Source organism: Malus domestica, chromosome 02, assembly GCF_042453785.1.
Source record: "Malus domestica chromosome 02, GDT2T_hap1".
In the NCBI taxonomy this organism is placed as follows: domain Eukaryota; kingdom Viridiplantae; phylum Streptophyta; class Magnoliopsida; order Rosales; family Rosaceae; genus Malus; species Malus domestica.
The window spans coordinates 32,703,612-32,718,014 of NC_091662.1; the positions used below are offsets into that span (position 1 = coordinate 32,703,612).

The window sequence follows — 14,403 nt, forward strand, 5'->3', positions numbered from 1 at the left end:
AAGGAGGACAAACCAGTAATTATGTAATATTAATATGCACTTATTAAGAGAAATTGTTCACACACACAAAGTGTGTGTGTTCTCTGCTAGTTTTATTAAAGATAAGTGGGAGCTCTTTCTCGAAACACTTTGTGACTGACGTACAAAATGTTTTGTTTATGATCGAAACTGCTCATATTTATAAATCATTATGTAAAATCATTTCTGAAAAAAATTAATAGAACATGAGATGGTTCAATCATCAAAGTGGGTAAAAGCGTTACAAACCGCTAATTTATTTTACCAGTTATTTGATTAAAATAATCTTGATTTACAAAATGATTTATAACATGAACGGTTTTAATCATAAATCTGCAGTTTGTAAATAAACAACAGAGTGTTTTGTGGAAGAGTCTTTCATCATCCTTGATGAGCCAAACATTGTTCATATTTTACGCTTGGAACTTGATATTCGCTCTAATTTGGTCAAAGTATGTCTATTTCGTGAAAATATGGTTTAATATGATGACATGAAAGGGTAAATCAATAATTAAGATAAATAGATATAAGACCAATTATATAGACGATTGTTAGGTTTAATCCATGCGATTTTGCTTCTCAATCTAGGTTAATTGACTTTTGATCTAACTAAACAACTTTTCTATTTTATCATAATACGTCTTCATATTTTCAAGGAAAGACAGAGAAAAATTAATGATGGTTGATCAACATGCACCGAAAGGAAGTGAGTCAGTCATATGCACGGAGGGTTACTCGGTCATTGACACTTAAAAAAAAAAAAGTCATCCTACACTAAAACAAAAAAAAAAAGTGTACGGAAGGATTGCGTGATGACATATTTATACAAAAGAATTGCATGATAACATATTTGGAGCGCCAATAACATCACCAAAATGAAACGTGGATATTCCACATAGAAACAACATTTCCATTAACCAAATGAAACGTGGTGATGTTATAAAGATAAGAATCAAATTCAGCAAATACATTAAAAACAAGAATGTAATAATTTATGAGCTGCTACTATTGCTTTGCTACCAATCTTTTTGTCAAGTTCATATGCTGTCCCAAGGCAGCATTCATATGCTACAGTACATTGTCAGGAATCATCACCGCACTAGGAACAGTTATATATTAAGAATCCGCACGCACATCTATTGACGAGCTACGAGCAAGAGGTTTGCATGGAAAAAACCTACCTCAGTCAAAAATTCTCTCCCCCGTCGAGAACAGTAAAAATACTAGAGAACTGAAAATGCAGAGCAAACCCGGGATAAAGAACACCAATCTCCAGCTCTCTGGACTCGAAAGACTTGAATCAACACTTCTTGCGGCTTCAAGAAGTTTGCCGGTCAGATCAACTCCAATAATGCCGGCTAACGTACCAGCAGTGTTGGAAACTCCCATCACAATGCCTGCATATCTCGGGGCAATATCCATGTGGTTCACTGCAAAACCAGCTCTCCCAAGTGCCAAGAAACCCAGAGCAACAGAAGAGCAGAGGACAGCTCCACTAGACGTTCTGAAGATGGGAATTGCCATCAGTGCAAGAGAAGCAACTATGAACCCTATGGTGTTCAAGAGCTTCCGCGTTCTAGTAACAGACAAGATTCTCTTTGTGACCAAGTGATCAGCAACCACCCCACCTATGTTTGAGAAAATAAACATGTTGAGATACGGCAACATCTTAGAAGAACCCATTTCCTGAAGGCTAAGCTGGAGGCCCAATTCAAAGTATGTCGGCAGCCAGTTCATTAACACATACAAAGCGTAGTGAAATGTGAAATTATTAACCACAATTGCCCAAACTGGCAAACTGAGTAAAATTCTCTTCCATGGGATTTTCGCAGATCTGATGGAACTTCCTCCATTCTCTATTTTCAATTTATGACTTCCATTGATTGGCAACATTGACTCCCCAAAACCAGCAGCTGTGGCTTTTGGATGTTCTGAGCGAGGTGGGTCGCTGGCATACTTGAACCAAAGCAAAGACCACATGGCACCTAGTGCTGCCTCAGCAAGAAAGACATCCTGCGGGCCTCTATACTTTACAAGGCTCGGAAGAAAAAGCATTCCTGCAGCGGCACCTAGGTACATACCAGAAGTCGTAAGAGAAACAGATCTGGATCTTTCATGCGGTGGAACCCACTGTGCTAGAACTGTGTGGATTGAGGGGAATATAAAACCTTGTGCGACACCAACAAGCAGCCGAGCAATTACCATGACAAAGACTCGATTGGGGTCCAAAGGGACCAATGCACAAGTAGCTGACCATAATACAAATGAAAGGAGAAGAACCTTCCTTCCCCCAATTTTCTGGGCTGCCCAGCCTCCAGGCACCTGTGAACAAGCATAGCCATAATAGAATGTAGAAAGAATTGTGCCTTTACTTGCTTGATTTACCCCAGCAGCATCAGCAGCAAAAGTGTATGCAATTGAAAACCCGACACGTTCTATATAGCAAACAGATGTGCAGATGAAGGTCAATATGACGACTAAATAACGCTTTGGAAATTTCATCGTCCTCATACCTCACCTTTTGTGACCCTTATAAGAACTTAGCATTGCCAATATTTCCTTCCAAATATTTTCGTATTTTCTTTAGAAAAATCAACTTTGTCAATGTTATCAACTGTAGCTATTATGTCTGCTATCTTTGGGTGAGCTGACTTTTAACAGCTCACGTTTCTTACAAAAGTGGTTCAGAAGAGGAAAGCAGCAACTTCACAAGTATCACAAATCAATGCTTAGATATGTTGAATAATCTGCAGGAGGAAAAAGTGGTTTAGAAGAGGAAAGAAGCAGCTTCACAACTTGTTTGAACAGCAACAAAACAACATAGCATACCAAAAAAACCAAAACCATTGTACAGGGGCTTCCAAGATCCAAGAAAGTGCTTTGTCAGTCAAAATTTAGACAGAGCCCTCTTCATTTTTTATGGCATTATCACTTCTATTAGTTCTATAATGTATACACGGACTCACACCCCTCGGATTCCATATTGTTTGGGTGACCACGTTTTAAATAGAAAAACACATCGATGAATCAACAGCCTTGGCACAGTATTCATGTACAGCAAAGGAGGCAAATCTAGGAAAAATTGGCAATACATATATCCATGGAAGGATGCATGTAATTTTAGGGTCTTGACCAGTGTTTTAAAACACGAGCCTTGAGGAGCACCTAGGCGGCCTTCGAGGTGGGGCGGTGAGGAAAACGCCTATGCCCAACGGGAGTAGGTTTAAACTCGCCTAGGCATGGTTGAGGCGCACCTGAGATGTCAGCTGAGGCCTTTTTTTAGGGTTATGGTTTCTCACCTACAATGGAGAAATTTTTTTATTTGATTGTTGATTATTCTTCTATAATGTTTGATTTCGACTCTATTATCGATATATTATATATTATATATATAATTAATAATTTTAGGTCCCATGAGGCTTCACCTCACGCCTCAAGGCTTTCGCCTAGGCAGGGCTATCCATGAAACATCTTGGCTTCGCATTCTTGACATAGATAGGGGGTTGAAGTGTTTATCTTTCCCCCATATCAGGGTTTTGGCAAAATTTATCCCGAATTGGCAAACCCTAAATCTTAATTAATCTCATTGTGACCCAAGTAACCAAAAGTATGCCCTAATTGCACTTATCCAGAAAATTTCCCTCAACTGATCATAAGGAATCCAAGACAATCATTGAGCAGACAGGAAACAAAAGAACTGACTCACCATTTGCAATTCTTTCATCTCTTTTCAGACCCTTTCTAGCCCATTTGTAGACAAGTGAATCATTGAGTTGCGAATCAATTCTTCCATCAGTTTGTGGGTGACCATTTCAGACCACCACCATGTACAAATTAGAGACCTTCCACACAAAGATCAACACCCCAAAATTTGAACAGCAAAGAATTTCTTCTTAACTTGCATTTTTCAGCACTGAAGATCAGTGTGAATTTGTTAAAGACTCTCAGTCACTCTTTGTTCCCTCTATTTCGGTCCCACTCTGTCACCCCCTCTCTTTGTTTCATGCATCATCACCCCAATTATGTATTGTTAGCATTTTTTATTTTTTATTTTTATTTTTATTTTTTTGTGTTTACTTTTGTGCCATAGGCATGGCAACATACTTTATTGCTTTGGTTTACTTATGTATTGCCATCATTTATTCTATGTTAATTCCCAACTCTAATCAATTGTATTGCTACGTTTAATAACTGATTGGACTCTTTGTTTTTTCTTTATTTGGTTAACACTCTTTGTTTCCTTATCTACTAGCCAATTCTACTCTGAAACGTGAATTCCCACAAATAATATATTTTGAGCAATCAAGAGTGAAAACTGAAGGCCTAAACTGCCTTGCAGTTGAAGCAATTCTGTACCCAATACAATTTAGTTGCAGACACTAAAAACTTATCTAAAATATAACTATTAAGAGTGAAACAATACCGAGTCAGATACATACACGAAAGCAAGAAAAAGGTCAACAAAACCAACTTTAGGTTCCAAAATCAAAATCCTCAAACCCTATAAAAAAACAGAAATGCAGAATCTTAAGAACCTGAAGAAGGACAGATTATATTCCAAAGTGAAACTTTCCTGAAGGTGAAGTTGAAGCAAAATCCCAGTTTGGTCTGAAACTTCCTAAAAGTCTCTAAATTGAAAATCCAAAGAACTTACTTCCGGGTTCTTTTGTTCTCTCATTTGGATCTACATTTTGTAGGGGTGATCAAACCCGTTGGCCACTAAAAAGAACGAACATTCTATGATTGAACTAAAATGAAACCAGGTCAACTGAAAAGCAAAATTCGTGAAGATCCAACTTTTTTCAAGCATTTCACAGGACCCCAACCCAGATGTACAAACTCTCCTATGTATTTCTAAATCTTCAACTACATTATCAAGTACAACAACACAATGTACATTCAAAACAAAAATCATACAAAGATCAATTGAAAACAAAAGGTCCCCAATTGATAATTCACAAATAAGACAATAATTGAATCCGTTAATCAGAACAATTTAGCAGATTAAAATCCCTAATTCCGAAATCCCCAAATCCAAATTCAGACGATAAAACTGAAGGCAAGAAGAAGAGAAGTAGGGTCCTAGGAGGCTGAGAGATCGGAGGTACGGTGGCGTATTTAAATTTGAACAACCAAAAGAAGAAGAGGAGGAGGCGGAGAAGGAGCTACCAGTTAGAGAGCATAGCAGAGGAGAGGAGGATGGAAACGCGGCGCCTGGATCCGTGGAGGGGCTGAAGCACTGCTGATACTGCTGATGCGATAAATTAGAAATTTGGACTCTTATGAGTCTTTGTTCTTTTTGGGTTTGAAAACTACCGGCTGCGGCACTTTTTTACGGGAACTCGGGATATTTCACTGTTTTAACCGTGATTAAGATTTTAACGATTAATTTTCTTTCTCAAAATGAGAATCTTAGGCGAGCATGATCGATAAATTGAATTAAATAGTATTTAGAATAAGGATGAAAGAAGGGTGTTTAAGACTGTCATGTCCTGATTACGAAGCATATATGAAATCGGGCGTATTAAAAGTGTCACATTAGTACATATCGAACAACTTATACAAATAAACATATTGATGAGGTCTCTTCCACTTACATACAATGCAAAAGAGTTTGCAAACTATGTACAAAACCTCATCTAGAGGCACAACGCCTGTAGGCTCCCAAAATGGAACTATTCACAAAATAAAACAATAAGATACATGGTTAATCCAATCACTAAGCGCTTAATTCCCCAACACTGTTACTCAAGACGCCTCGTACCTATCAACACCTGTCAAACTGCAAAATCGCCATCTACACCGTGAAAATGGTTTACCAGGCAAAGCAAAAACCGGATAATCTATGAAGCTCGTATGAGTAACAGTAATATGACAATCAATCTCAGTTATAAAATATTTTATACATCTTTTGCTCATATAAAATAAATTCACTCACAAAACTTGATCGAATCTACATAGTCATTCAATCATCTCATTTATATATATGAATAAAATATTAGAACTAGCACAAATCACAACGTTATGTATTCCAGACACACTCATGGATGTTGAGCCAATTCGGCTGTTGGTAGGAACATTTACTGAAAAATAAAGATAAATTAAGCCTTTGTTCTACCAAGGCAAAGACTTGGGTTTACAAATTAATGGAAAGTTTCCTTATATCAAACTAAGCTGCAAACAGGGAAATTATTCGCGGAAGTTCTCGGGTGTTACAATATAAACAATCTCCATGCTAAGCCTCTGTCACTAATGACTACAAATAATCATACATCAAATTAAACGACGTTCCGCACAAAACAAACTACTTCCTTCCCCAACTCAACCTTTGCAAGTGGTAATTGATGCTTCCCATTGACTTTCTGTTTTTGTTGCTCTGTAGCGAAAGAGTAGGGCGGGTTAGGATCGACTTCAAGTAATGAAAAAAAAAAAAACAGATGCGAAATCCGAAAACAAAATTAAGATGCATAATCCAAAGGAGAACGGAAAATCCACCTGATCCATACAAGTACCCAAAAGTTCCTTCTGCTTGACACACTTTGTAAAGTTCAGTGAATGGCAATGTGTGACAATTGGTTTACTTGAGGAACAAATCACTTGATTATTCAGTGATGTGCAATTCGAGTAAATTAAGAGTCCTAGTTCAGTAACAATTGTGGAGTCTTAAATTATTGCAGCTAATCTAGGAGAATTATCTAGAGGTTCAAATACAAAGATATTGCATCATGATAAGACTCGATCAAGGTAATAGGGTTGACCTTGTTAGCTGTTAATAGGCCGGCTAATAAGGAAACCTAATGATAAATAAATACTAGGTTAAGTCCCTGCTTCCATACGTTGAAATCCTCATAATACTAAAACCTATTCATATAGTAGAGGGATATTTTGGAGTATTGGAAGGAGAAGACAACCAGAGTTCATCAATGGCTTCATCTTCATAATCATGTCTTCCGAATTCTACAGATAAGTTCAATATAATTAGTCTATCTCTATTTCATATTGATTTGATTTATTCGTGATCCTAATATCTTGTTGTTGTGATTTAAGAATATGTCTTGCACACTTATCATCACAGAGCTGGATAGCAGCCAGGCAGTTGAGAAATGCTATCATTTCCTTCATGCATGGTTTGTGAAAAGTTCCAAGTTTCTTTGGATTTATATAAACAGTACCAACTTTCCGATCCATTCTATGATTGAAACAACACCTGTCCAAGCAAAGTGCAAACAAAAAACAAGTCCAAGATGAACTAAGAATTTTTATTTTTTTTAACTGAGAACAAATCTAATCAATACTCTTTAATTTGATTGTACTCTTTAAAAAAAATAGGGATAATTTGAAATACGTCCAATTTTATAACCTACTTTTGAAACAGATCTAATTTTTGTGTAATGTTAACTTTTGAAATAGATCAAATTTTTAGTCCAATTGGACCTATTTCAAAGGACTCATAAAAAGTAAACGGGCATTTTTTTTTTATATATAAAAATAGGTATTTCATCCGATGTTATTTTTTATATATATATAAAAATCGGTATTTAATTTGATTATGCATCAAACGTTCGACTAAATAGTCAGTCCGACGACAAATTATCATATTCAACTGAAATAATCAATCCAGTTTGAGCTGCTAAACGGGATTAAGAGTCCAAATTTCTAATTTCTGGCATCAACGGTATCTCCACAGTGCAGTGCTCAGCCGCTGCACGAATCCAGGCGCTGCGTTTCCAGCTCCTGTCCTCTGTTCTGCTTTCTAACTGGTAAGTCCTCCTCCTCCTCCTCTTTCTTCTTATTGTTGTTCAAATTTCAATACTCCACCGTACCTCCGATCTCTCAACCTCCTAGGCCCTTCTGAATTGGGATTTGGGATTTTAATTTGCTAATTATTCTAATCAACGGATCCAATTATTGTCTTATTTGTGAATTATCAAGTGGGGACTTTTTGTTTTCAATTGATCTTTGTATGATTTTTGTTTTGAATGTACATTTTGTTGTTGTACTTGACAATGTAGTTGAAGATTTAGAAATAGGTAGGAGAGTTTGTACATCTGGGTTGGGGGGCCTGTGAAATGCTTGAAAAATGTTGGATCTTCTTGATTTATGCGTTTCAGTTGACCTGGTTTCATTTTAACATGCACAGTTGAGTTCAATCGTAGAATGTTAGTTCTTTTTAGTGGTCAACGGGTTTGATCACCCCTACAAAATGTAGACCCAAATGAGAGAACAAAAGAACCCGGAAGAAAGTTATTCGGGATTTTCAATTTAGAGACTTTTAGGAGGTTTCAGACCAAACTGGGATTTTGCTTCAGCTTCAGGAAAGTTACACTTTGGAATATAATCTGTCTTTCTTCAGGTTCTTAAGATTCTGCTTTCTGTTTTTTTTTTATAGGGTTTGAGGATTTTGTACAATGGTTTTGGTTTTTTTTTTGGCATGCTATGTTGTTTTGGTGCTGTTCAAACAAGTTGTGAAGCTGCTGCTTTCCTCTTCTAAACCACTTTTTCCTCCTGCAGATTATTCAACATATCTAAGCATTGATTTGTGATGCTCATGAAGTTGCCACTTTCCTCTTCTGAACCACTTTTGTAAGAAACGTGAGCTGTTAAAAGTCAGCTCACCCAAAGATAGCAGACATTGACAAAGTTGATTTTTCTAAAGAAAATACAAAAAAGGTTTGGAAGGCAATATTGGCAATGCAAAGTACTTATAAAGGTCACAAAAGGTGAGGTATGAGGACGATGAAATTTCCAAAGCGTTATTTAGTCGTCATATTGACCTTCATCTGCACATCTGTTTGCTTTATAGAACGTGTCGGGTTTTCAATTGCATACACTTTTGCTGCTTATGCTCACAAATGCCTCATATATAGGATCTCTTCGAATGATAATGGATGTGATTATTTTTCTCGGGTGCAATTTTTGCTCACCACCATACTTATTATTATTGGATGAGTTTAACTTTTGAAATTTGTGTCTATCCACTACACGATCGCGAAATTTAAATTCATGCAACGGTGATCAATAGAGTGGTGAGTATCATCATCACTTAAAAGTTAGGATGAAAATTAATTTTTTTTTTTTTTGGAGACGATGAAATATGAAGAATGGGAGACTACATAAAACTCGGGGTCCGAATGGGAATATTATACGACATATGTAATGGGCTTAAAACTCTCCATATATAATGGGAATATTATACGAGCTCCTTTATTTTTGGCAAACGTTAATTTGTGGATTTGATCTCTTCAGCTGGGCAAACAGAGAGAGATCAAAACCCTTTTCCACGTCCCTAATCAAGACAACGATAATAAATACATAAATGAGCAAAAAAAAAAAAAAAACGCAGTAATATTCGTGGTTTGGAAGATATCCGTTGCCAACTTTTGTCTTAATTGTTTCTCTCAATGATTTGTTTGTGTAAAGCTTTCCTTTTCTTTTGAGTTTCAGTTGGGGTTTTCACGTCGGTGGCCAAACCAGCAACTTGAAGAATTGTTATTACATACCATGTAATATCAACCTGCCACCATTCCAGGCCTTGCCGAGCTGAGTAGTCAAAAGCATGGTGGTTATTGTGCCAGCCTTCTCCAAGGGTCGGCAATGCCACCAACCTAAAACAATTCAAATTCACAATTACTTTTACTATTTATCCATGCAAAGAACGTACATAATATATGGAGATTCCGTTATAGCTACATTACAGACACACACACATACAAGTTGTTTCTAGACAAATCACCGGTATCCCATACTTGGCTTCCCCATGTGTGGCAAATAGAATTTACTGAGAAAGTAACGTGGTAAAGTACTACCGTCCTCACACCCTGCAGTGAGTAAAAATCCAGCTGATTACATTAAAAAACGATAAGACGATGGACTAGTAATATTTATGGGTCATGAATTATAAAAAATGTAATGGCAAAGATACTATGATATATTTATGGACCATGTATTGCGTCTAATTATTGAGCACGATTTCCATATATAGCATGGGTACATAGTTATTGTGGCGTTCCGTGTCAATAATACAAAGACATGCATAAGTATTTGTACACATTAGTTTACTTTGTATCATTCGTACGAGACGTTGTGTAATTATATATAAGTTTCTTTTTGACGAGCTACCGCTTCACTTAATCACTTGACGAGCTTGTCATGTTTTCAATGTAAGAAAAAAGGGTATATATATTAGGTTACAGTTTGAATCTTTTTCCTAGTGATATACGTGAAAGTAAATTTGGCGGGGCCAGCTTCCTTTGACGAGAAAGAAAATAGTACAAGTAATTTACCATTCCCCAAACCAGAAAGGGTAGTCCTCCCGTGACATACAGTAGAACTCCAAGAACAACCGAGTGAAGAAGATACGTACGATGAAGAAACCTATAGTACGGCTGCCTTTTTAAATCTTCAACATTCTTTAGTCGTCTTTCATACTGCAAAATTGGTATCCATCTCACTTTGTCAGAGAGAGAGAGAGAGAAAGAGAGAGAGAGAGAGAGAGAGAGGGAGAGAGAGAGGGAGAGAGAGAGGGAGAGAGAGAGGGAGTTTTATACTGAAGGGGAGAGAGAGAATTTTGTACACTTTCAAACCGAAAGCTGTTATTGACGACCCAACCAATGTGACTAAACCAGAACCCCATAAGTGGGCTATGCGGGTCTTTCTTTGTGTCTGTAAACTGGTGGTGGTATCTATGTGTGCTCACCCATTCAATTGGATTTCCCTGCAAACCAAACACAAGATCAGTTCACAAAAAAATTCTAAACTTAATGAAAAAAAAGTACAATTACATAAATTACACATCAATTTAATGATTCTGGTGAGAATCAGATCTCAAACACCAGCAAAGTTAAGGGTACTAAATATTTTATCTAATTATCAACTGCGGTTTTGCGATATATATCACATGGTTTCTAAATTCGTATATATTCCTCTATCAGCATTTCTCTTAAGCAGACCTGAAGTGCCAAAACACCACAATAGGCAAAAAAGTATTCGAGCCATCTGGGAAGCTTAAAACTCCGGTGCGCAAGGCTCCTATGGTACCCTAGGGTTACTCCTAGACCTGTCAAAAAATATAGTGCCACGAACAACCAAAATGCACCCCAGTTGAAATAAAATGGCGCTAGAAGAGAAAGGATATGGAAAAGCAGAACGACAATCAAAGTGGTTATGTCGAACAAGTTCCACTGCCTCCCAATAAATTCTACCCGCCGCATCATAAAATGGGAAGGCGCCATTAGTTAAAACAGTGTGTGTGGGTTTTTCTTGAAAGAACTAAACAGAAGCGCGAAGGGACAAAGAGTGAAATGAAGGAATTTTTGTTTTGTAACCAGCGTATTAAATAATGGTGTTAAGCATGATTATATAAGTCCTGGCTGAACTCTGCTTGAGTTAATAGCTTTGTTTGGAAATTATGTTTAAACCCTGGACGAGTATGTTTGAGTTAACAGTTATAACGGCCTTAACATGAATTCTTAACTTCATAACAGATTCTTATATAGCGTGCATGCATAGTCCTAGACGTGTAAGATACGGTAGGCACAATGAGAAGTTTAGGGTTTAGGCCTTGCTTGCAATTAGCGATGATTTTCTCTTTTCTAAGTTATTCCACAATAGTTTAAGTGAGTGTTATTATAGGAGTCACGCAGTCTAGGTTTGATATCTATGACCCTAGTGCTACACTACAGTGAATTATATAACTGTGAGAATCATACTTAGAACGTACTAATTTATAAGTATCACACTCATGAGTTTTAATTATTGAACTCATGAGTTCAATATATTATTAATCTCATGAGTTCAATATATTATTAATCTCATGAGTTCAATATATTGTTAATCTCATGAGTTCAATACATTGGTAGGAGTGTGATTCCTATATTACCTCAATATATTGGTACAACCCTCATTTTTTTCATCCTACTGTGGAAGGTCGTAGTTTGAGTGAGTGTGATATCTATATATAAGAATCAGACAACCTGAGTTTGATATCTATAAACACTACTTCTACACTAGTGTGAGTTCAATATATTGAGTTCAGTATGTTTGATATGATCTTCTTGAGTTAATATATCACACTCATAAGTTCAATACATTGGTATCACACTCAATTACGCTCAAGAACTCTCTTGTCTAACAACTAAACAAAAGATAAAATATGCAATCTACCCTCTTTAAACTAATTATATAAATAAATAAAAAGTTGTTATAGATATTATATTTAAGTGTGATTGTGTAAATCCTAAATAGGTTTGATTACTAGTTATTCTTTCCTTATAGGATTTTATTTACTTGGAGGACAAGTAATTCCTTTCCTCTTTACTGCTATAAATAAAGGTATTGTGTAAGGGGAATAACACACACAGAGTAATCCCTACACTTTCTCCACTCTCTCTCTTTGCCACACCCCTTTATTCATTGTCAATAAAATAGGCCACAACACGTGATCAGGACGCTCCTCCTCTGCGTTAAGGAATCTGACTTGGAATTTTTTGCTCCAAACCAATTCATCAATATCATCACGCAATCAGGTTATTCCAAAACAATAGTTTTTATCTAGATTTCTTTTCAGCCTTGATTGCATGAACCTTCACCGTAATAGCTCACTGATCAAGCGTTCTTGAGCCAAAGATGAATAGGGCTAAGTGATCTGCCAAAGTTGTGAGATGTTACTTCCCAATCAAATTTGTCATAACATTCATAATAATCAACTTTACGAGGATCCCATTGTATTCTAGAAGCTTGCAGTTGGTCCCAATAAACCCAATTTAATACTTCCTTACTGGTAATTATGCCTACACCCTCAACTCGTCCTTAAAAAATAGGATTTTGATAAGTTTTTTATATTCCACAAGATCACTAGAGCCATTTTCTTTGCCCACAAATTGCTAATTCATTCCATTTATCTCCTTTTTTATTCCACGTCATAGAACACATACATATGAGTTGAAACCATTACTATCTATAGAAAGATATTGGGTTTAAATCTATAGGTTTATCTATTATGGATATATATAATATAGGCATGCCCCTTTGTAAAATTTGAAAAGTAAAAAAAAAAAAAAAACCTCGTATACGTCAGCAATCCATTGATGAGAAGGGGTTGAGGAAACCTTGAACCCAATTCATGTAGTGATGAATATAAGAGCAACTAAAATTCCTGTGGAGAGTCAGATTCGAAAAGAGGAATCCTCAGTTCTTTCTCTCATTCAAAACTGTGCATGATGTTGGAAATGTACCCTAAACCCAATCATATGATGATACTTTATGACCATTTCACATGTTAAACTAAACTAGTTTAATATAAGAGCAAAGACTATTGTTTAAAGCCGCCTCATTATAAATGTTATACGCTTAAACAATAAGTATGAGGAATAGGTACAATTACCTTAAAGCATTTGATTGGGCAGGTGGTAAATGAAAGTAGAGAGCACAATACTACCTTGTGAATGATATTGTTGTTGGATATATGTCAACAATCTGTGATAATTTTATATATGCTAATAAATAATAAATAGAATAAATATTGAACAGAGTATGAACAACGAAATAATTTAAACCAGAAAGATTGAAGATCAAGGCTTGCGTACCGCAATGTCCTTGAAACAGAAATTTGTCCCTACTCAGTGCTTGTAGTTCTACGGACGTCTGCTTCATCAGGATTCAACGATCAAGTTAGAATTCCATCATCGGAAAACTTAACTTCTGGCGAACTTCTGTGTGGTTCTCTCAGAAAGGATGTTTGAGATTGTAGAAGAAGAATATAGATTTTCTGTGTCTTAAATGTCATGCAGATGGATGTATATATAATAGAAGGATGCTTGTTCGCAACATGTATGAGAATGGGATGTGTCTGTTGGGAGACATCTTCTCCAGATGGGTGCTTTGCTCTGTGTTCTTTCTGAACTCTTCAGACTTCATCTGAAAGGATGAGTTTGTTGGTAAAAAACAAATAATTAATTAAATTCGAAATTAATTATATATATATATATATATATATTAATTAGTGCACCTCAAAGCTCAACCCCAAAGGTGAGCCCAATTTTATTCTCCAGGCCTATTACTCCAATCACTTTGTATAAAGGACAAAGCCTTATAAAGTGATAAAATCTTTTGAGAATGGCCAATGTGGGACAAAGAAATTTCTACTCAAACTATTCAAATTTCCAACAATTGTGACCTAAAATGGACTTGGACTTGGACCCGAGGACGGTGAGAGGGACTTAGATGTGTTATGAGGATGTGATTTGAGCTCGGGTCTATGAGGAAGAAGGTTATATGCTTTGATGTTTTGGGTTTTGAAGGCAAAAATGGTTATGGATTTGAGGTAGTGCGGCTAGGGTTTTTGGCTGAGAAAAATGATTGCAACAGCTAGAAATAATGCTTATATAC

General features: G+C 36.4%; 2 protein-coding genes and 1 long non-coding RNA gene across 3 annotated transcripts; 1 reads left to right on the plus strand and 2 right to left on the minus strand.

The window, feature by feature from the left end:
• Nucleotides 1-931: 931 nt before the first annotated feature.
• On the minus strand, nucleotides 932-5,353 carry LOC103407322 (probable anion transporter 5). The gene is made up of 2 exons (XM_008346254.4): nucleotides 5,188-5,353; nucleotides 932-2,765 (listed from the first exon to the last, which is right to left on the minus strand). The coding sequence occupies exon 2, from the start codon at nucleotides 2,527-2,529 to the stop codon at nucleotides 1,201-1,203; it is 1,329 nt and encodes a 442-aa protein (XP_008344476.1). The 5' UTR covers nucleotides 2,530-2,765; nucleotides 5,188-5,353; the 3' UTR covers nucleotides 932-1,200.
• Nucleotides 5,354-7,596: 2,243 nt separating this feature from the next.
• On the plus strand, nucleotides 7,597-8,701 carry LOC139190584 (uncharacterized). The gene is made up of 2 exons (XR_011574897.1): nucleotides 7,597-7,778; nucleotides 8,530-8,701. It is a non-coding gene; the product is annotated as an uncharacterized lncRNA (long non-coding RNA).
• A 702-nt stretch (nucleotides 8,702-9,403) lies between these two features.
• Nucleotides 9,404-11,249, minus strand: LOC103410705 (palmitoyl-monogalactosyldiacylglycerol delta-7 desaturase, chloroplastic-like). The gene is made up of 5 exons (XM_008349382.3): nucleotides 10,968-11,249; nucleotides 10,592-10,732; nucleotides 10,302-10,445; nucleotides 9,730-9,836; nucleotides 9,404-9,623 (listed from the first exon to the last, which is right to left on the minus strand). Exons 1-5 carry the CDS (start codon nucleotides 11,247-11,249, stop codon nucleotides 9,404-9,406), a joined length of 894 nt encoding a protein of 297 aa, XP_008347604.2.
• Nucleotides 11,250-14,403: the final 3,154 nt, after the last annotated feature.

Excerpts from the sequence above, each read along its gene's own strand:
- LOC103410705 (XM_008349382.3), bottom strand. The coding sequence starts at position 11,249 with ATGGCGCCTTCCCATTTTATGATGCGGCGGGTAGAATTTATTGGGAGG. Across the intron at positions 9,837-10,301 it reads CCTTTCTGGTTTGGGGAATG|GGTGTGAGGACGGTAGTACT; the intron begins GTAAATTACTTG and ends TACTCACTGCAG. Across the intron at positions 9,624-9,729 it reads GATTTGTCTAGAAACAACTT|GTTGGTGGCATTGCCGACCC; the intron begins GTATGTGTGTGT and ends GAATTGTTTTAG.
- LOC103407322 (XM_008346254.4), bottom strand. The coding sequence starts at position 2,529 with ATGAGGACGATGAAATTTCCAAAGCGTTATTTAGTCGTCATATTGACC.